The sequence below is a fragment of the Protomyctophum parallelum genome (assembly GCF_964188405.1).
Source record: "Protomyctophum parallelum genome assembly, chromosome: 10".
NCBI lineage: Eukaryota > Metazoa > Chordata > Actinopteri > Myctophiformes > Myctophidae > Protomyctophum > Protomyctophum parallelum.
Window position 1 is genome coordinate 5483203 of NC_139704.1, and position 23837 is coordinate 5507039.

Here is a 23837-nt window from a genome sequence, read left to right on the forward strand (position 1 = left end):
ATTTGAAGTCGGTGGGGTAAACGGTCAAATTTGAAGTCGGTGGGGTAAACGGTCGAATTTGAAGTCGGTGGGGTAAACTGTCGAATTTGAAGTCGGTGGGGTAAACGGTCGAATTTGAAGTCGGTGGGGTAAACGGTCGAATTTGAAGTCGGTGGGGTAAACTGTCGAATTTGAAGTCGGTGGGGTAAACGGTGGAATTTGAAGTCGGTGGGGTAAACGGTTGAATTTGAAGTCGGTGAATGGTTCTTGACTTACATGGACAAGTAAGACGCGCCAACGCGGGAAGCGAACGCAGCTCGTAAATTGCAATAACAACAATTAGAATAAATTACGTACTTTTTTTTTCTTTTTAGTTAGTCATTTTTTTTAAGTTTTCTACTGTGTGTGTGTGTGTGTGTGTGTGTGTGTGTGGCTGTTTGTGTGTGTGTGTGTGTGTGTGTGTGTGTGTGTGTGTGTGTGTGTGTGTGTGTGTGTGTGTGTGTGTGTGTGCTACAGCTGCGCCCTCTGGTGGTGGGCGGGTGGTGTCACAGCGGGACAGACAGACACACACACAGACAGACAGACATGATCTGCAGGGTCTCATAGTTAGTGCTCATTGCGTTCGCAATTACACACAGACAGACAGAGACGTGGTACATTTTGATTATCCCCAAATGTCATTATTCTATAAATGTATACTATAAAGTATGCATTTTAACTGGTGGATCAAAACCATTGCCACGTACCGGAAGTCCAGGATGGATCCAGCCACACAGTGGAATCTCTCGGGGACCGTCTTCCACTCCTGGGCCATCTTCACCATGCCTCCAGCATCCAGCACGCCGTAGCCAAACAGGTGGTTGAACTCCAGGCCCACTCCGTTCCTTCAATCACATTCAATTCATAATGACAAACAGGTGGTCGAAATTTAGGCTTACTCCGTTCCTTCAATCACATTCAATTCATAATGACAAACAGGTGGTCGAAATCTAGGCCCACTCAGTTCAATCCAATCCAATCCAATTCAATGATTTATTTTGGCATGTTTTGCCTTTATTGATAGGGTATAGCAGGGGTATTCAATTAGATTAGGCCGGGGGCCACAACTGTAGAATTATTGTGTGTGGGGGGCCGCAGTGTGCGCGCGAAGCGCGGAAATTTGTGGGTTCTCAAAATGCTTTTTGTGCTCAAACACGAAGATTTATGTATATTTCCGCACAGTAATGAGCAGGATAATATGTCTATACAGGTATATGCCACCTTAGAATAGATGTAGGCCTAGACCTATTTGACAGTGCATAAACAGCATTGCTTTGACATTAACGACTGGACGGACACACACACACACACACACACACACACACACACACACACACAAACAGACACACACACACACACACTCACTCTGCTGTGGGCAGTTCAGAAACCCGTCCACGACCACCAGTGACATCATCGTTAGGCAGATTGTTTTTTAAACAAGATTTATTTACGTGAGAATAGTTTATCAGACTATAAAGATCAGATTACATAGAGCAGTGATTCCCAAAGTGGGGTTCGGGGTCCGGGGACCCCCAGGGTCCTGGAGGCAGTTCCAGGGGGTCCCCAGGGAAATGATGGTTTGGAACCAAATGGACCCTGGGGGTCTGTAACTGTAACTGTGTACAAATGGAACCAAATGGACCCTAACAGGGTTTATTATTGTGAGAATGATGGCTTCCATTTTCGCATTGCAACTTTTCAGGACTAGAAAGCCTGCAGTTTCTATTAGCTTGGATTCTCCATTGATGTCACTGTTGGGTGGGTTTCTGAACTGCCACAGCCCTCCTATGTGACACAGACCGAGTAGAAAAAAACGTGTCATTTTATCATGATTATTAGTGAGGACCTATTATATGAAGATAGGTTGAAAAGTGGTCCTTTAATGATTACCGTCATTATGGTAATCAAACAATTAATATCGCACACACCATACCTGTAACTTTTATTATCCCTCTTATTATATAGGTTTTTTTTTTTTTTTTTTTCAAAATTCTTCCAGGGGCCACAAGGGGGCGCTCCGCGGGCCGCATGTGGCCCGCGGGCCGCCAATTGAATATCCCTGGGGTATAGTCATTAGACAGGAAAGGGGGAGAGAGATGGGGAGTGACACGCGGGCAAAGGCCGTCGGGCTCGGGAGTCGAACCCACGGCACGCCGTCCGGCTGGCCTGGCAGCCTAGGTTCCCAGACGGTTGAGCTAACCGTCCGGGCCCAATTCAATGATTTTATTGAACATAACAGTAGGCTACAGTACATAAACAAATACAACGTGAATCAAATTAGGGGACTTAGCTTTCGCATTCGCAATTATTATGATTTTTATGATTAGACATTCATAGACTAGACACTTATTGACACTTTGAATTGTTTTCACAGAGGGACTGAGCCGTCTGTAATGCCGAGGGCGGGCCAGCCAGTTTCTGAAACATTTATTTATTCAAAATATTACAAAAATGTTATATTGCTACTGTACTGTACATACATGTAGCAACAAGAACCCCAAAAGCAACACACTTCCCGACCCGGAAGGGTAAAACCACCAAAAGGGGTTCCCGTCCTCAGCTGTTAGAGCGCTGGATGTATTCCTGCTCCCGAGAGACTTGAAGGTGAACTTGGAGGGACATCAAAGGCCGTTCTTATTCCTTACCTACGCCACTGATGGACCTCGTCATGCAGCTGGTTCCTCTTAGATGTCAGCACCGACAGATGCTGCATGTCTCTCCATGACAGGTTACGGCTAGACATGCGCGCACACACACACACACACACACACACACACACACACACACACACACACACACACACACACACACACACACACACACACACACACAGTTTAGAGTAGGCCTATATCAATAAGTCCAGGGTATCCGACGTAATGAATTAATAAGGCAGAGACCTCTGTCTCGGGCTTTCTAAGTGTTAATACAATATAACTTATTAAATGATTGCACAGACAGATGGATGAACCAATAGGATCCACTGGCTGTATGAATCCGCCCCTCTACACTAGAGGCTGGGGCAGAGGCTACAGTATGAATCCGCCCCTCTACACTAGAGGCTGGGGCAGGCTACAGTATGAATCCGCCCCTCTACACTAGAGGCTGGGGCAGGCTACAGTATGAATCTGCCCCTCTACACTAGAGGCTGGGGCAGAGGCTACAGTATGAATCCGCCCCTCTACACTAGAGGCTGGGGCAGGCTACAGTATGAATCCGCCCCTCTACACTAGAGGCTGGGGCAGAGGCTACAGTATGAATCCGCCCCTCTACACTAGAGGCCGGGGCAGAGGCTACAGTATGAATCCGCCCCTCTACACTAGAGGCTGGGGCAGAGGCTACAGTATGAATCCGCCCCTCTACACTAGAGGCTGGGGCAGAGGCTACAGTATGAATCCGCCCCCTCTACACTAGAGGCTGGGGCAGGCTACAGTATGAATCCGCCCCTCTACACTAGAGGCTGGGGCAGAGGCTACAGTATGAATCCACCCCTCTACACTAGAGGCTGGGGCAGAGGCTACAGTATGAATCTGCCCCTCTACACTAGAGGCTGTGGCAGAGGCTACCGTATGAATCCGCCCCTCTACACTAGAGGCTGGGGCAGGCTACAGTATGAATCCGCCCCTCTACACTAGAGGCTGGGGCAGAGGCTACAGTATGAATCCGCCCCTCTACACTAGAGGCTGGGGCAGAGGCTACAGTATGAATCCACCCCTCTACACTAGAGGCTGGGGCAGAGGCTACAGTATGAATCCGCCCCTCTACACTAGAGGCTGTGGCAGAGGCTACAGTATGAATCCGCCCCTCTACACTAGAGGCTGGGGCAGGCTACAGTATGAATCCACCCCCTCTACACTAGAGGCTGGGGCAGGCTACAGTATGAATCCGCCCCTCTACACTAGAGGCTGGGGCAGGCTACAGTATGAATCCGCCCCTCTACACTAGAGGCTGGGGCAGGCTACAGTATGAATCCGCCCCTCTACACTAGAGGCTGGGGCAGGCTACAGTATGAATCCGCCCCTCTACACTAGAGGCTGGGGCAGAGGCTACAGTATGAATCCGCCCCTCTACACTAGAGGCTGGGGCAGAGGCTACAGTATGAATCCGCCCCTCTACACTAGAGGCTGGGGCAGAGGCTACAGTATGAATCCGCCCCTCTACACTAGAGGCTGGGGCAGGCTACAGTATGAATCCGCCCCTCTACACTAGAGGCTGGGGCAGGCTACAGTATGAATCCGCCCCTCTACACTAGAGGCTGGGGCAGGCTACAGTATGAATCCGCCCATCTACACTAGAGGCTGGGGCAGAGGCTACAGTATGAATCCGCCCCTCTACACTAGAGGCTGGGGCAGAGGCTACAGTATGAATCCACCCCTCTACACTATAGAGGCTGGGGCAGGCTACAGTATGAATCCGCCCCTCTACACTAGAGGCTGGGGCAGAGGCTACAGTATGAATCCACCCCTCTACACTAGAGGCTGGGGCAGGCTACAGTATGAATCCGCCCCTCTACACTAGAGGCTGGGGCAGGCTACAGTATGTCTCACCATAGATGCAGGCTCTGACACCAATTCAATTCAGTCACGATTCAATTCGTCCCCTGAGCAAGCAGACAGGCTCGATTACTCAATGGAGAAAGAAAATCTGTGTCCCACTATTCTTATTGTGGGCTGTGGGTTGATTTTGACGGCACATTTTGAGTTTGTGACGTGTTGTGAACTTAGATCTGCTATTTTCAGAGCGCAACCAAAATTAAAACGACTCGTCTTTTAGATAACTACTGGATCTCTTCTCCACTAGTCCCTCCCTAACATTTTAGTCTAGTTTTTATTTGTTGACAAAATTGTCAATATATTTATAACCTTCCTTAGTTCTTCTAGTAATAGTCGTCAGTGGGAAAAAAAGTAGGAGGAAGTTAATACTGCTGTATGTGGCGACAGCAATGCTCTGGAGTGACACCAGCGGGTTCCATTGTGTTTGGCCACGCACAGTAACGGGGTGGCTGGGTTTGTTTACCATGTTTACTGTGTGTGTGTGTGTGTGTGTGTGTGTGTGTGTGTGTGTGTGTGTGTGTGTGTGTGTGTGTGTGTGTGTGTGTGTGTGTGTGTGTGTGTGTGTGCGTGCGTGCGTGCGTGCGTGCGTGCGTGCGTGCGTGCAAAGCAAACAGCACTCACTCCACTCAGCCCCCACCAGCCCAGTCAGTCACACTGCAGACTAATGGCTGCCAGAACAATGTTGTCTGTCTTTTTTAGTGTGTGTGAAACAAACATGCCATGTGAGGAGAACAACGGACACTGAATGGGCTTAAGTGCTCTCTGTGTGTGTGTGTGTGTGTGTGTGTGTGTGTGTGTGTGTGTGTGTGTGTGTGTGTGTGTGTGTGTGTGTGTGTGCGTGCGTGCGTGCACATACTTAGCTTCAAGAGCCAGAGCAAAGACCCCAGCAGCCTCGGGAGCAGCAGCCGATGTCCCAGAGTGCCGCAGGGTGCAGTTTCCGTACAGGTCAGTGGTGGCCTGTACACACACACACACACGCGCACACACACACACACACACACACACACACACACACACGCACACACGCACGCAAACACACGCACACACAGTTCATTTGTTTGTGTGGTTCTCAACCTTTCATGCCAAATAACCCCCAAATTGTCCACAGACCCCAGCTGAACGGATTTTGTGCCAGGGATGTGTGTATCTAATATTATATATCTGCTATTTCTTTTAGATATTCAAAAATCACACCCATGTGAAGTGAGGGGCGCTCTTATCATCATACATCATATGGTTTCTTTCCACCACGGGCCCTGGGGTTTAGATGCATGTGACAGGCACTGTCACGCACCTCAACAGGATTTGGTTAACCCATTCTGACATGAGATCAGATTCTAAAAATGTCTATTACATCCTGACAGTTTCATTATTAACCCATTCTGACCTGAGATCAGATTCTAAAAGTGTCTTTGATTTTTCAAAAATAGCAGACCTACAAGCTCGTATCGCGCCACTCGGTGGCGCGATATGAGCTTGTAGATCTGCTATTTTTCAATAGCTAAAGCATAACATGATGCCAACACCAAAATGGGTGCCCGGTCAGAATGGGTTAATGAAAACAGTGCTGACCTTCTTTATCTATGTCAGGATGACAGCCAGGCTTCCATGATGATATTACCCCTATAAACCTGGCCTCTCTCCCCTGGCTCCCTGTATGCTTCACAATCAATTTGAACCTCCTCCATGATGGGACAGTTTATTTTCATGGGTCGCTACTAGTCTATACTACTATTGTCTATTTAGTCCAGTGGTTCCAGTGGGACCTGTTTGCGTGTCGTGGACACATTTTTATGGGTCCCTTTATTTCCTGTGTCCTACATTTTATTTTGAATTGTTATTTCAAAACATTAGGCTACAAAACATTACACCAAAAAAAAAGCATGATTTATTTTTATTATTCTTTTCATGAAGAAATCAAAGAAAAACCTAAGAAATTCCATAAATTAATAAACAAATGTTGAAGAAGTAGTGAAAAAAGCCAATTTACAAGCTCATAACGTGGCGCGAAGCGACGTGTTGTGAGCTTGTAGATCTGTTATTTCCTGTACGGGTCCAGGGCAAACGTCTAATCTCTTGTGTGGTGTCTTGACCTGAAAAGTTTGGGAACCACTGTATTAGACTATTAGAAATATATGATTTTGTTAAAACATTAATTGCCCGGGGTTATTTAATCCATTAACCCATTCTGACCGGGCACCCATTTTGGTGTCGGCATCATGTTATGCTTTAGCGATTAAAAAATAGCAGATCTACAAGCTCATATCGCGCCACCGAGTGGCGCGATACGAGCTTGTAGGTCTGCTATTTTTGAAAAATCGAAGAGCGACTGACATTTTTAGAATCTGATCTCAGGTCAGAATGGGTTCATCAGACCAGTGTGTGTCCGGCGGAAACCTCGTATGAATCTGATCTCAGGTCAGAATGGGTTAAATCAGTGGGCCCAGCGATTTATAGCAGCGGAGCACTTTTTACCGACGGACCGGATGTTATCCCGGATGTGGCTGAATCAGCTAAATGTAGCCAAAACACTCTAGAGGCGATCGACAACCACGGGAGGTATGATTAAATCTACCACGACTAGCGACGGGACCGTGCTGGGCCGTCTAAGACATGATCTTTTCTTAGAATTAGACGTTATGATTTAGATCAAGAGTTATTAACGTTTTAAGTTTTTCGGTCTCGTCAACATCGAATGTTGCGCAACAGGCGCTCCCAGCCTGTGGAGCGATGCGATAATCTCCGTCCTTTTAATCAATCTCCGTCTAGGGCATCAGACTGTACTAGTTAAACAGGACGGAGATCTCCGTCTGGGGCCCTTAAACTGTTTTAATAATCCACAGGTTGACGAACAAGACATCATCTTATGTTCTCTGGACATGATAATTTCATATTGTGAAAATGTCCCAAAGACCTTTTTCCCCCCTTCTTTCATTCTGTTCTGCACTGTATTATTTGTAACAGTATCTGTTATTTTGCACTCGCTTATGCACTTGGTTACTTTCCACCACTGTATTATTCCAGCACCAAATCAACTCACCACGCCGGCCTCGGGGTTCCTCTTGCGCCCGTTGCTGAAGGTGGAGGCCAGGGTGGAGGAGCAGCTCTCGTCGTAGAGGGCGGTGCGTCCGTCGTTGATGGCCGAGTTGATGGAGATGGTCCACATGCTGGAGGCGTAGCCGTCGCAGTTGCAGTCGTCGAAGCTGCCGCCGTCGCCCGACGCCCACACGTAGATGCTGCCCTTCCCTCCTCTGCCCTGAGGACACAACCGGGACGACCAGCGGGATGAGAACACAACCAGGATGACCAGCGGGATGAGAACACAACCAGGACGACCAGCGGGATGAGAGCATGTCTAAAACCACAACTAGATGCTGCCCTTCCTTCCCTCCTCTGCCCTGAGAACACAACCAGGACCTTGCGGGATGAGATTATGTCCAAAACGTCATTCTCAAAATAAAGGGTAGTGGGTCGCACACACCAAGACTGCAGTTCAACTGCAAATAGTTTATTTCATATTTTAAACAAATGGACAAACGTTTCGGCTATCCAGCCTTCATCAGTAGCCGAAACGTTTGTCCATTTGTTTCAAATATGAAATAAACTATATTTGAACTGCAGTCTTGGTGTGTGCGACCCACTACCCTTTATTTTGATATGTTTTGAACGGGTGGCGCACCAATAGTCAGAGTGCGCGGTGGTCATATGAAGGTTCAAAACTTAATTCTAAAATAGGTAGGGTAAGTGATATTTCCTTTTGTTAAAACAAAAAGGATTTTTAAATCACTATATTCTGATGGTATTAAATCATCACGTGTTTGTTCAGTAACAGGGTCGATCTCCCTGTCTCTTCAGCACTTTAATAAACAGAAAATACATTTTCAGGTACTGTAGGTGAGGTGTAGAGTAGCCATTTATCAGCTTAATTTGTGTAGTGTTCCACAATATAGCACTTACCCTACCTTTAAATTGCAGATCTACAGGTTTTTCAAGCTATGTTCAGCTGTAATCTTTGTTTAGTCTGTAAAATAGCATGCATATAAAAATATAGAAATGATCTTTCGATGTTGCATTTGCCGATAATATCGGGAGGCATAAATATCAATGCAAAAGTATCAAGAAGGATGCCATGTACACTATCATGCATTCACCACAACGGGAAATGAATCCATTTAGGCCTTTCAAAAATAGCAGACCTACAAGCTCGTAGCGCTCCACTCGGTGGCGCGCTATGAGCTTGTAGATCTCTTATTTTCCAATAGCTAAATTATAACATAATGCTTAAAACACCAAAAGTATTGAAATTCAACGGGCTGCGAGCTTGTAGAACGGCTTTTTTTTCACTATTTCAAATGAATAATTAAAAATCATAATAATTAAAAAGGAACCGTTTTGGATATACAGTACAAGGTTTCCACCTGACAGCAATGAAATGCGAGTTAGTAACTGCAGTAAAAAACAGAAGAAAAAACCCGCCTGTTATCAAACAGGAACCTAAACTATACTATTTGGCCGTAACTGCACATTTTCATCAAGCAGAATTATACGTTTTGTGCAGCAATTTTGGTGCCGTTTTTTCCTCTGCAGAAAATAACCAAAACCATTTCATACCTTAGTAATCTACCCTGCAGGCTACGGACCAATTTCAGACGTGATGATGCGTATCTCTGGCTCTGTGTTGAGTGCTTAACAGATCAGCATCGTGTCAATATAGTTTAGAACTGTGTTGTAGAGGAGATGGTTTCTCCTCTCCAACGGCGTTCCCTGTTGTTCCCCAACAAAACGTCACATGTTTCACCTCTCATCTCTTCAGCCCTCAGCGGCAGATGAATGACTCTCTCTCTCTCTCTCTCTCTCTCTCTATCTCTCTCTCTCTCTCTCATCACGGAGCCTGATGCACAAGCTCGCACTAAGTGATGTATATCTGCCATTTTTTAACCCATTCTGACCTGAGATCAGATTCATACGAGGTTTCCACTGGACACACACTGGTCTGATTAACCCATTCTGACCTGAGATCAGATTCTAGAAATGTCAGTCGCTCTTCGATTTTTCAAAAATAGCAGACCTACAAGCTCGTATCGCGCCACTCGGTGGCGCGATAAGAGCTTGTAGATCTGCTATTTTTCAATAGCTAAAGCATAACATGATGCTAACACCAAAATGGGTGCCCGTTCAGAATGGGTTAATAGCCAACGTACATATAAAAGGATAAACAAAATATGATGTGTTTCATGAACAAAGGGAGTCTATACCAACGTGCCTCAAGCCTGAAACGGCTGATGATTCTGATGAAGGCCGCAAGGTGGAAACGTTAGTCGTTGTTTCTGTATACTTTAGCGCCTAATAAAAGGCTCTAATTGTCCGTGCCGCTCCAGTCTCTTCTCCTTATCCCATTCTGACCTGAGATCAGATTCATACGAAGGTTTCCACTGGACACACACTGGTCTGATGAACCCATTCTGACCTGAGATCAGATTAAAAAAATGTCAGTCGTTCTTCGATTTTTCAAAAATAGCAGACCTACAAGCTCATAGCGCGCCACTCGGTGGCGCGCTATGAGCTTGTAGATCTGCTATTTTTCAATAGCTAAAGCATAACATGATGCTGACACCAAAATGGGTGCCCGTTCAGAATGGGTTAAGCAACTCATGATTATGTTTCATCTCTCATCTCCTCCGCCTTCAGCAGCAGCTTCGCTCGATATTGGCTATTTATACATTTCCGGTTCCGATATCAACCGATACTGATATATGCAGCCGTTTTTCACCAAGTAAAATGTCACATATATAATAAAATAAAATAGATATAATATCAATAGATTATCTAGTTCAACATAAGTTTTTTTCAGAAATCTCTTAGTATTTTAGAAAAGTGTTTTAGAACAGAGGTCATCAAAAATAGCAGATGTGCAATCTCGCAGCGCGTGTTTGAAATTGTATATTCCATTCATTCCAGGTGCTTTACAATATTGTGCGTTATCGACCTGCCTTAAGGTGGACTATCCGTGAAAAAAAACCCATTAAGCATCCATTTTGTGTCTGCACCTGCTGATCCAGAAAGCCTGCGTGTCTCAACGGAACAAAGGGCCACGTGCAGACAGTGGTGGAATATGTACTCAATTTGTTTTACTTGTGTAAAAGTAACGTTATATAAACTACAATATGAAGACACAGGTCTTTGTTAACGTGTCGTGAGCTTGTAGATCGACCTATTTTCAAACAGACACAGACCCTACTGTAAAATAGGGCTTGATAATGTATGTTTTGTGATAATGATTACATGCAATTACGATTCCAAGGGTTTTCAGACCACGGCGGAAGATTGGGAGTGAGTCATGCAGTTTTTTAGTGAAGGTAGGTTGGTTGATCTGAGCGCATGGGCGGTTTCGTAGGGTTCGATCAGACTCACAAGATGGGGATGCCATGCCTTTGGTGGCTTTGGATGGTGAATATATGGAGATGCCATGCCTTTGGCCAGCATCAGAGTTGTGTATTTGCAGCTACCTTATTGGTATTACATGCAAGTAAAAAAATCACACCAGTGTGAACCAAGTGGTGCAACTCCCGTCTATTGGTTCTCTGTATCGTTCCAATTTGTATCGTTCCAATTTCTTCTCTGTATCGTTCCAATTTCTTCTCTGTATCGTTTGCGTCCAGCAGGTCGCAGCCATGTCACATACTTCTCTCGTTCCAATTTCACGCATGCGCACACCACTCGTGCTCAGGATACATGATACATGATACATGAGGACATTGCTGGATGTAGAAGTGGTTGCACCACTTAAAAAAGAAAGAAACCACACACAAACACGCATGCACGCACACACACACACGCACGCACGCACGCACGCACGCACGCACGCGCGCACACACACACACACACACACACACACACACACACACACACACACACGCACACACGCACACACACACACACACACACACACACACACACAGTAGCGTGTGATTCATTTCCATTTATCCAGCAGCAATTTGTGCCAGGATGGAGCGCTCACACTTCAAGATGCGACCGAGTGTAAGTGAGTCGTTTATAGAGGGAAGTGATTGAGACCAGGAGTGGGAGGCAACAAGCATCCGTGAAAAAGAAAAGAAAAAAGGAGCATTTCTAATTGTAATAATTCTTCTCTCGTGTGCCAGTAAAGAAGGCACTCCGTGTTTTCGTCGTGGACAAAGCCTACACACTGGGCTTATGTAAGCGATGATTATGAGACAAGAGGCCGGACATGCAGCCTGCTTGATTAGTTGAGGTGGTGGATAGTAACAAAGTACCTTTACTCAAGTATTTTATTTTCTTCTCTTTTTTTCGTATCTGTACTTTACTTGAGTATTTGAATTTTTGGGATACTTATGAGCAGACACGTGTTTGCACACACGTGTTGACTCCACTATTCCCAGGGAGGGAGAAAAGTACATTATCAATTCACCACCTGAGCCGAATTTACAAATAGTGGAAATAACAGAAAAGAAAATATTTTTTTGGAATTTTATATTTTTGAAAACATATTTGACTGAGCATCTTTCACTAGGTGAGTAATATTTGACCTGGAGTATGTATAATTTAACTCGCAGCCAGGCACACATGCATGCACGCACGCATGCAGCCACGCACACCCTTAACCCATTCTGAACGGGCACCCATTTTGGTGTTGGCATCATGTTATGCTTTAGCTATTGAAAAATAGCAGATCTACAAGCTCATAGCGCGCCACCGAGTGGCGCGCTAAGAGCTTGTAGGTCTGCTATTTTTGAAAAATCGAAGAACGACTGACATTATTAGAATCTGAATCTCAGGTCAGAATGGGTTAATCAGACCAGTGTGTGTCCAGTGGAAAACTCGTATGAATCTGATCTCAGTCAAGTCAAGTCAAACAGAATAGAGAATAAAAACCCCATGACAAATTCAAAACTACAGTAACCTTGCTCAGAGCACAAGCAATGTTGGCCACCTGCCTGGAAGGCAAGCTGCAGTACGATTAGTCAAGCAGGTAATTACAACGGCACCACCAGCATGCTAACTCTGTGTGTGTGTGTGTGTGTGTGTGTGTGATTGTGTGTGTGTGTGTGTGTGTGTGTGTGTGCGTTCGTGTGTGTGCCTGCATGCCTGCCTGCCTGCCTGCGTGCGTGCGAGAGTTGAGGGAGGTCCCCAAATTATGGGGGGAGGACACCTAGGCTGCAAATGCCGCCTGACAGCGTGTCGAGGGTTCGACTCCCGATCCCTACAACCTTTGCTGCATGTCACCCCCCCATAACTTCAGTCAGTCTACCGTTTCTATAAAATAAAAGGCAGAAAAAGCCCCAATAAACAATTATCTTTAAATAATACAATTTTGGAGGGGGAGGGGACACCCTGCTGTTTGGGACGGTCCCCGTCCGTCTAGAGAAATGAGAGAAACGGCTGGATGGCACTTACACCCACCTTCTAATGCGCAAAATCTCTCTTGGAAGAGCCACCCATCGACTAATCTAATATACGGCAACCTTCCCCGTGTTTCTTCACTAGTCCGATCCAGAAGAACACAGTTTGCCGGCCACTGCTACAGAGCTGACAATGAGGTTATATCTTCCCTTCTTCTCTGGAGTCCATGCCTCAAAGCAGACCAGAGGTAGAAAACTGTCGTTCCCCTGATGTCATCGCTATAGGGACACATGCATCAGTAAGCAGGAACTGGGGATGGCAATGAAGGACCGGGAGGTCTGGCTGATGGATGATGAGTGGCCCCCCTGTAATGAAGAGCCCTGAGTGCCCCCCCTGTGGAAGAGCCCTGAGTGGCCCCCCTGTGGAAGAGCCCTGAGTGGCCCCCCTGTTGAAGACCCCTGAGTGGCCCCCCTGTTGAAGACCCCTGAGTGGCCCCCCTGTTGAAGACCCCTGAGTGGCCCCCCTGTTGAAGACCCCTGAGTGGCCCCCCTGTTGAAGACCCCTGAGTGGCCCCACTGTTGAAGACCCCTGAGTGGTCCCCCTGTTGAAGACCCCTGAGTGGCCCCCTGTTGAAGACCCCTGAGTGGCCCCCCTGTTGAAGACCCCTGAGTGGCCCCCCTGTTGAAGACCCCTGAGTGGTCCCCTGTTGAAGACCCCTGAGTGGCCCCACTGTTGAAGACCCCTGAGTGGTCCCCTGTTGAAGACCCCTGAGTGGCCCCACTGTTGAAGACCCCTGAGTGGCCCCCTGTTGAAGACCCCTGAGTGGCCCCCCTGTTGAAGACCCCTGAGTGGCCCCACTGTTGAAGACCCCTGAGTGGCCCCCCTGTTGAAGACCCCTGAGTGGTCCCCTGTTGAAGACCCCTGAGTGGCCCCCCTGTTGAAGACCCCTGAGTGGCCCCACTGTTGAAGACCCCTGAGTGGCCCCACTGTTGAAGACCCCTGAGTGGCCCCCTGTTGAAGACCCCTGAGTGGCCCCCCTGTTGAAGACCCCTGAGTGGCCCCACTGTTGAAGACCCCTGAGTGGTCCCCCTGTTGAAGACCCCTGAGTGGCCCCCTGTTGAAGACCCCTGAGTGGTCCCCCTGTTGAAGACCCCTGAGTGGCCCCACTGTTGAAGACCCCTGAGTGGTCCCCCTGTTGAAGACCCCTGAGTGGCCCCCCTGTTGAAGACCCCTGAGTGGCCCCCCTGTTGAAGACCCCTGAGTGGCCCCCCTGTGTCACGATGAGTATCAAAATGGAACCCAAGTGCAGGCAACACAGGCAGAGTAAGTTCAATAGTTTAATAGCGATCAAGTTCAAGGGAAAAGGCTTACAACGAAGTACAACAGGCAGAGGTCAAAACCAAGAAAGCAGTCCAAAACAGGCAAACAAATCCAAGGGGGGCATGCAGAATATCCAAAAACAGGCAGGAGGTCAAAAATCCAAACTAGTAAATAATCTAGGAACAATAGGAAAATACAGAGAACAGGAATGCACACATGTAACAAAAGGTTATCTTCTAGCAAGGAATGAGGCAGAATGAGTCCAGTCTTATAGGCGGTGGCTTGATTGCAGAAGTAGGCACAGGTGTGTAATGAGAAGGGAACTGTTGGGCTGATGAGGCAGTGGGAGACAGGTGTATGGGTCTGCAGTGTGGTGGAATAGAATGTGGGAGTGGCCGAAGTGGAAATACAGACAGGGGAAGGCTCAAACCATGACAGTACCCTCCCCTCAAGGGGCGGATTCCAGACGACCCTAAACCAGGAACGAGCAGGGTGGGTGGAGGGGGTCTGGAGGAGGGAGACTGTGTCATGGCACCAGAGCAAAGGGGTCCGGGAACCTGAACCTCAGGTGGACGGCCTGGAGGATGGACCCGGGCTGAGCAGCTTACGTCTGGAGGTTGGCCGGGAGGCCGAGACGAGGCGAAGAAGGTGCTGTCTGGAGGTCGGCTGGGAGGCCGAGACGAGGCGAAGAAGGTGCTGTCTGGAGGTCGGCTGGGAGGCCGAGACGAGGCGAAGAAGGTGCTGTCTGGAGGTCGGCTGGGAGGCCGAGACGAGGCGAAGAAGGTGCTGTCTGGAGGTCGGCTGGGAGGCCGAGACGAGGCAGAGGACACATGGGCCGACGGCAGGCATGCCGCAAGCCTTGGAAGTGACACCAGAGGTGCCGCAGGCTCTGGAAGTGCCGCAGGCTCTGGAAGTGACACCGGAGGTGCCACAGACTCTGGAAGTGACACCGGAGGTGCCACAGGCTGTAGAAGTGACACCGGAGGTGCCACAGGCTGTAGAAGTGACACTGGAGGTGCCACAGGCTCTGGAAGTGACACCAGAGACGACGAGGTGGGTGCTGCACACCCTGGAGACATAGTGGGTGCTGCACACCCTGGAGACATAGTGGGTGCTGCACACCCTGGAGACATAGTGGGTGCTGCACACCCTGGAGACATAGTGGGTGCTGCACACCCTGGAGACATAGTGGGTGCTGCACACCCTGGAGACATAGTGGGTGCTGCACACCCTGGAGACATAGTGGGTGCTGCACACCCTGGAGACATAGTGGGTGCTGCACACCCTGGAGACATAGTGGGTGCTGCACACCCTGGAGACATAGTGGGTGCTGCACACCCTGGAGACATAGTGGGTGCTGCACACCCTGGAGACATAGTGGGTGCTGCACACCCTGGAGACAAGGCTACAGGAGGTTGGCTGGAAGTCGCTGTGGCTCTGGACCGGTTGGGTATGGTGGCTTGGCGACCCAAGGAGAGGTTTGCTCGTTTGGTGGTACTACGAGGGCCTCCCCGGGCCAGCCTGGTGCCCAGATATGGGTCTACAGCTGGCTCAGTATATACTGGGATTTGGACCCTACTACTGAAATAAGCAAGTAGGCTCATAGACTGGGTGTTAACCGGGCCCGGTTCAGTGCAGGCAGGCTCATGGTACACAGAAATAGGAGTAGTAAGTAGCTGCTTAGGGGGCTCAAGACAGGCGGGTTGCAGGGCCACAAATCCAAGTCTAATAGACTGCTGAGCTGGCTGGGCAGCAGCCGTAACCGTGCAATTATGTAGAAAGTTCTTGAGCTTAGCACGGACAATATCCAGGTGTGGAACAAAATGACTCACCCATGGCCTGTCACTGAACCACTGCTGCTGTGATGAAATCTCTTCTTTAAGTCTTCCATAATGGTCGGGGGTAGACGACATGAAGCGAGCCACCACCCGATCAAACTCTGACACTTTCCTCTGAAAAAGCTGTTGCTCTGCTGGGTTCATACTGGCTAGAAGATACTGTCACGGTGTGTATCAAAATGGAACCCAAGTGCAGGCAACACAGGCAGAGTAAGTTCAATAGTTTAATAGCGATCAAGTTCAAGGGAAAAGGCTTACATCGAAGTACATCAGGCAGAGGTCAAAACCAAGAAAGCAGTCCAAAACAGGCAAACAAATCCAAGGGGGGGCAGGCAGAATATCAGAGTCCAAAAACAGGCAGGAGGTCAAAAATCCAAACTAGTAAATAATCTAGGAACAATAGGAAAATACAGAGAACAGGAATGCACACATGTAACAAAAGGTTATCTTCTAGCAAGGAATGAGGCAGAATGAGTCCAGTCTTATAGGCGGTGGCTTGATTGCAGAAGTAGGCACAGGTGTGTAATGAGAAGGTAACTGTTGGGCTGATGAGGCAGTGGGAGACAGGTGTATGGGTCTGCAGTGTGGTGGAATAGAATGTGGGAGTGGCCGAAGTGGAAATACAGACAGGGGAAGACTCAAACCATGACACAAAGCAGACCAGAGGTAGAAAACTGTCGTTCCCTGATGTCATCGCTATAGGGGACACATGCATCAGTAAGCAGGAACTGGGGATGGCAATGAAGGACCGGGAGGTCTGGCTGATGGATGATGAGTGGCCCCCCTGTTGAAGACCCCTGAGTGGCCCCCCCTGTTGAAGACCCCTGAGTGGCCCCCCCTGTTGAAGACCCCTGAGTGGCCCCCCTGTTGAAGACCCATGAGTGGCCCCCCTGTTGAAGACCCCTGCCCGTACCTTGTTGACGCCATCGGCCATAGCCTGTAGGGTGAGCTCCCGGGGTCCGTCCACGGTCCTGCCATCGTCGGTGGGCCCCCAGCTGGCGCTGTAGATGTCAATGACCTGAGGCATGTGGCTGATGGAGGACGCCTCGATGATGTCCGTCATGAACGGCTGGTCCAACATCCTGATACCTGCCGGGATGGGTGGGTGGGTGGGTGGGTGCCACAAATGGATTAGGGATGGAATAATCGCATTGTGGAGATTTGAAATTTGTCCTGACATTATCTAGGAATTAGCTTTTGTTGAGCTGCAAATGCAGTACAACTTAAACCATCTGTACTACACCCGGTAAAGAGTGGATGTTCACTCTACGCAAAACAATTTGGCAAAAATATCATTGTGGGGATTGTAGATCGGCAATTTCTGGGCAAAATAACCCGCAGAATAGGGATGCTGCATGGGGGTTCAGGACGTTAACAAAAGTGTAATTTTACGTATAAAGCATCATTTCATTATTTTTTACCAAAGAAATAATTTGCAGTTCTAAGGAGGCAAAAGAGACATAGCAGGCATTTTACAGGTACATAATAACTGCACACATTCCTATAGGTGAGATGGCCAGTCATTCACAATCTTCTACTCAACAGTTATGTTGACCGGCAAAACGCATCGTCCATAGGTTCACGTCGTTTATCCCCCCTTTTCATTCAGTGACACCGCTGCACTATTTCCTATTCAATTTACAATTTAGTCATTTTAGCAGACAGTCTTCTGACCGGGCACCCATTTTGGTGTCGGCATCATGTTATGCTTTAGCTATTGAAAAATAGCAGATCTACAAGCTCATATCGCGCCACCGAGTGGCGCGATACGAGCTTGTAGGTCTGCTATTTTTAGAAAAATCGAAGAACGACTGACATTTTTTTAGAATCTGATCTCAGGTCAGAATGGGTTCATCAGAACCAGTGTGTGTCCAGTGGAAACCTCGTATGAAAATACATGGAATGCATAGAAATAGTCACCTAGGATCATAAGTAAACGGAGAACCTATCATCAGTCTAACATCTCAAGAGCACAGCGAGTAATGCAGCTTCTTAGGAGCTGCCCTCTAAGCAGTCGATAGCTACTTCCCTACGTATTACTACCGGGGGGGAGGGGGGGGGGGGGGGGAATCAATACGATGTGGAAAGCTGGAGCTGTCTGGATTGATGGTGTTGTCACGGAGCTAGTATATGTGCTCTCCAACTCACCTCTGATATTTGCTATTTTGCTACCGTAAAGGTTTGATCATTCATTCATTACAGCTTCATGCTGTGCTACACCAGTGGTTCTCAACCTGTGGCTCCCCACGTATTTATTTTGTTTTTTTATTGGGGGGGGGTATCCCCAGATGACAGTGAAGTGACAATTTAACCCAGGCATTTTAGGCCTGACCTCGAAATAAAAAAAGAAATCTTCTAAATCCTCCAGGAGTGCCGCTGCACAGAGATGGATATGATTAACCATTACAATCAGAACTGCAGATTCACTCCCATTCTTCCGCCACAGACTGTGAAAACGCACCTCTTCAGACTCCATTTTTTAGCCCCACAGCACTTCGCCGTCGTACTTGCCCTGGCCTCGACCTCCCACAGGCGTATACACAGGCTCAATTTATGTAACTTAACCCAATCTGACCTGAGATCAGATTCATACGAGGTTTCCACTGGACACACACTGGTCTGATTAACCCATTCTGACCTGAGATCAGATTCTAAAAATGTCAGTCGTTCTTCGATTTTTTTCAAAAATAGCAGACCTACAAGCTCGTATCGCGCCACTCGGTGGCGCGATATGAGCTTGTAGATCTGCTATTTTTCAATAGCTAAAGCACGACATGATGCCAACACCAAAATGGGTGCCCGGTCAGAATGGGTTAAATAGCACTCGACATAGCACTCTATAGTGTATACACATAGATTCCTTAGATAGATATTCCACTGTTCTTAAGCTTACATAGGATTCATGATGAATTTTTTTATGTTTTGATGTATTACCATGTTTGCTCTTGCTTATTGTAAATCGCTCTGGGTTAAGAGATTAATGCCGACATGTTAGCAAAGCTTACAAAAGCAGTCGAGTGTCAATAGCATGAATTGACATAGCAATGACCCTTGATGCATAGAAATGGTTTTATGTTCTGAAGCAGTCCAAAGAGGACTTTTGAATAACACTGGCTGATGGATCCATGAACTAAATTACAGAGGTGAAGTCTGGCAAGGTAAATGCATAACATGCATAGAATAACATTTGGCATAATATTGTGGGTTATTAAATAGGCCTATTAAAAAGGCTAGGTTATTTCTAATTGTATTTATTTTATGTCGTGATCACATTGTACACTCAGGGGCGTCCTTGAAAAAGAGAGCTCGCTCTCGATGGTCATCGATCCTGCGTAATAAAAAAGGTCAACAACCCATTTACAACCTTATTTTCCTATAATCGGTCCTCACTCCTCACTGATGCTCATTATAAGATGGCACCATTCCTCAGTCTCTACTCATTGTCTCCACCAGGCCGAAGGCCTAGGGGGAGAGTATGTTTTGCACTCCGTCCGTGTGTGTGTGTGTCCGTCCGTCCGTCCGTCCGTGTGTGTGTCCGTGAGCAGCTAATCTCGGCCACCGTTAACCCGGTCGATGCCAAATTTTGCACACACACTCCCTGGATGCCAACGATGAACCTCTGCCCCAAACTTTCCAGAACGGCCTGTTATAGCGCCACCAGGAGGCCGCTTTGTGCAAAACAAGTTTTTGCACAGTACACCTACAGATTTTGTCCAAACATCACGCAAATTGGTACACAGTCTCTCTAGAGCCATTCAACCAAACCGGTCTTTCATATTTCCAGAACGGCCTGTTATAGCGCCACCAGGAGGCCGCTCCAGGAGGCCGCTTTGTGCAAAACAGGTTTTTGCACAGTACACCTACAGATTTTGTCCAAACATCACGCAAATTGGTACACAGTCTCTCTAGAGCCATTCAACGAAACCAGTCTTTCAGATTTCCAGAACGGCCTGTTATAGCGCCACCAGGAGGCCGCTTTGTGCAAAACAAGTTTTTGCACAGTACACCTACAGATTTTGTCCAAACATCACGCAAATTGGTACACAGTCTCTCTAGAGCCATTCAACGAAACCAGTCTTTCAGATTTCCAGAACGGCCTGTTATAGCGCCACCAGGAGGCCGCTTTGTGCAAAACAAGTTTTTGCACAGTACACTTACAGATTTTGTCCAAACATCTCGCAAATTCGTACACAGTCTCTCTAGAGCCATTCAACGAAACCGGTCTTTCAGATTTCCAGAACGGCCTGTTATAGCGCCACCAGGAGGCCGCTCCAGGAGGCCGCTTTGTGCAAAACAGGTTTTTGCACAGTACACCTACAGATTTTGTCCAAACATCACGCAAATTGGTACACAGTCTCTCTAGAGCCATTCAACGAAACCAGTCTTTCAGATTTCCAGAACGGCCTGTTATAGCGCCACCAGGAGGCCGCTTTGTGCAAAACAAGTTTTTGCACAGTACACCTACAGATTCTGTCCAAACATCACGCAAATTGGTACACAGTCTCTCTACAGCCATCCAACGAAACCAGTCTTTCAGATTTCTCAGACTCCATCCTGATTGGTTAAGATTGGCTTCCAAAGTGCACAGGAGTGCTCAGTTTAAAAAATGCTGCAAATCATGAACACATCGCGTGATTTCCGTGAAATTGTGCACCCACATTCCCACTAGGCCGAGGACGAAATGCCACATGAACAATTTCAACTCAGCCTCAAGGTGGCGCTATAACTGGCCGAAAACTGTTTTTACCTCTAACTGCACGGATCTGTGGATAACTTTGTATGCCAACTCCCTAGAGGCCAAGGAAAAACCTTTGCCTGGAATTCTTCACATCTGCTCATCCTGGTGGAGACCTGTGCCCAGTAGGGCACTTTTTTTTGGTCTGTGTCTCGGAGGAGGGCTGTGCACAGCCCAAACACCTGTCTGCCAGTCGGAAGGCAGGTTTGGTCATTTCAAAGATTTAAAACGATTATTATTATTATTAATGTATAAACAAGTCCTTAATAAGGGCCCCACCCCTCTCCCACTGTTTAAATTGTGTTTAGTTTCTAGGTGAGCGGGCGGGGTCTACATAATGCCCTTACTGAGCTGCATTCAAGACACTTGCCTTGTGTTCTGCCCCCCTCACCCCATCAAACAAAAATGTTTGGTCAAAAGTGTTTGGGCTTCCATTGGAAATGCATTGGAGTGGCCATTAAACACAGAGACAGAGACAAGACAGGTGTCTTGAATGTGTGAACGCAGCCCAGTAAGGGCATAATGTCACCTCTGCCCCACCCCTTCACGGTGCATGCGGCCATCTTGGAAACTAAACACAATATAAACAATTGGAGAGGGGTGGTGCCTGGAAAGGCCCTTATTCACTGGCATCTGGGACCCCCCCAAATAATGTGTGTGTGTGTGGGGGGGGGGGGGGGGGGGGGGGGGGGAGACCACAGGTTGAGAACCACTGAGGAGAGGGGCAAAGTCACAAATGTATGCCTTTAAAAAATAACATTTCAGAGTTAATAATATGACAAACACACACACACACACCTGCCACCTTGGAATGATACGCCACTCCCACGCCACAGATGTTGTTGTTGGCCGCGGCGGACACTTCCCCGGCGCACCGCGTTCCGTGACTGGTGACGAGACGAGAGAGGAAACACAGGAGGCACGTCATCAAGAGTGCTGCATTTTATTTTGCTTTAGTAAAAGTATCAATACTGCAATGTGTGTAGAAACACTACTGTTACAAGTATGGGCTAAAAGTATGGAGTTCAAAATGTACTTGAGCAAAAGACAAGTACAAAAGTATTGGCATCTAAATGTACTTAAAGGTATATTCAGTGATTTCACTCAAAAAACCTTAGGTTTCGTTTTTGGCTGTGGGACCCAGCCTTTCGTCCAATCAGGATAGAGAGTCAAAAACGAAGGTTTTTTGACCCCCAGGGGTTAACTGGGGACAGGGAGGAACTCCTTATATGGCCAGCACACTCTATAGTAGGGAGGATTATCACAACAAAACAAAAAAATAAGTGATATTTGAATTAAGTGAAATCACTGAATATACCTTTAAAGTACCAAAAGAAAAGGTACTCATGCATGAATGTTCAATTTCAAGTTTTCAAATGCATAGAAATATTTGGAAAATAGAAGATCTACGAGCTCACAATGCGTCACACATCGCAGCGCACTGTGAGCTTGTAGATCGGCTATTTTCAAATGGCCAAAATCTGTATAGGGTTGAAGTGGTAAAGGTCCTTGCAGACTGGACGTGTTTTTCGGAAAACCGGGCAGAAAAACGCTGCTAAAAATCCCCAAAAACCGCAGCAGTGTGCATTAATGTATGTTTTCTAATAATAATAATCAAAATACAAAGTAACTCAAGTTTTAAAATAAATGTAGTGGAGGTAAAAGTGCAATATTAGCCTCTAGGATGTAGCGGAGTAGAAGTTAGTACTGGAAATTGGAAATACTCAAGTAAAGTACAAATATGTCAACATTGTACTTAACCCATTCTGAACGGGAACCCATTTTGGTGTTGGCATCATGTTATGCTTTAGCTATTGAAAAATAGCAGATCTACAAGCTCATATCGCGCCACCGAGTGGCGCGATACGAGCTTGTAGGTCTGCTATTTTTGAAAAATGGAAGAACGACTGACATAGAAACATAGCTTTATCAGAAAACTGTCAGGATGTAGAAGACATTTATAGAATCTGATCTCAGGTCAGAATGGGTTAAGTACAGTAGCTACTTAAGTAAATGTAGTTAGTTACTTTCCACCACTGAGTGGCAGATGCTTCAGAGAGAGAGGGTGATGTTGACATGAGGCTATGCCCGAGATCTACAGGCTAGAGCGTATGCGCCTGTTATTTTTATCAAAAAATGTTTGGGAAATTTGGAATAATTTCGATTTCATTATTATTTTCACAAATCTTGTGCTTGGCACAAACTCAAGATGGGGGGTCCATGCACGGCCAAATGTACTGTATATCAATTTGGAGAAAGAACACTGGAATAGAGGAGATGGTGGCAGAGGAGAGCTGGTAAACCCTGAGAATTAGCATGGATATAATTCATTCGCGGTGGAGCCTGAGCTAAAGGTCACTGTATTTGTTTAGGGAGAAGAATCATTATTATGCCTCTGTGACATTTTGCAGTTGAAACAGAAAGAGCGATAAAGCAAGCAATGGTTTAAGTTCAGTGGTTCTGAGTCAGTCTTTCTCATGCTGAGGACGACTAAATTAATCTCAGTCAGTCTTTCTCATGCTGAGGACGACTAAATTAATCTCAGTCAGTCTTTCTCATGCTGAGGACGACTAAATTAATCTCAGTCAGTCTTTCTCATGCCGAGGACGACTAAATTAATCTCAGTCAGTCTTTCTCATGCGGAGGACGACTAAATTAATATCGTTGCTGCCGGGGCAGAAACCTCCCATCTCCGTATTCTAACTTGTTTTTATCTTTTTCATAATAAATTGACGCCGTACTTGATCATCCTACAGCATCACAAAAAAATAACAAATAGTAACAGCTCCGCAAGCTAAGCTCGAAACGTTGCACGAAGCGACGCTTGTAGATCTGCTACTTTTGCGATGTGTGCATTTTCTGTAATGGGTTTAGGGGAGGGTCACGGCTTCATTTGAATATTTGCGCGAGCGGTGCGTGCATGCGTGCGTGCGTGCGTGAGTGCGTGTATGCATGTGTGCGCGTGCGTGAGTGAGTGTGTGTGTGATTTCCTCAGGG

The 23837-nt window shown here is 47.1% G+C and overlaps 1 protein-coding gene across 1 annotated transcript in view; it reads right to left on the reverse strand.

Moving 5' to 3' along the window:
- Positions 1-23837, reverse strand: part of pcsk2 (proprotein convertase subtilisin/kexin type 2) — a 61615-nt gene that overhangs the window by 10876 nt on the left and 26902 nt on the right. The window contains exons 7-12 of the mRNA XM_083774779.1: positions 21639-21727; positions 17019-17194; positions 7609-7824; positions 5425-5525; positions 2664-2753; positions 726-863 (exon numbers count right to left, since the gene is read on the reverse strand). Of these exons, the coding sequence (XP_083630905.1) occupies positions 726-863; positions 2664-2753; positions 5425-5525; positions 7609-7824; positions 17019-17194; positions 21639-21727 (810 nt within the window). The remainder of the gene's footprint in view (positions 1-725; positions 864-2663; positions 2754-5424; positions 5526-7608; positions 7825-17018; positions 17195-21638; positions 21728-23837) is intronic.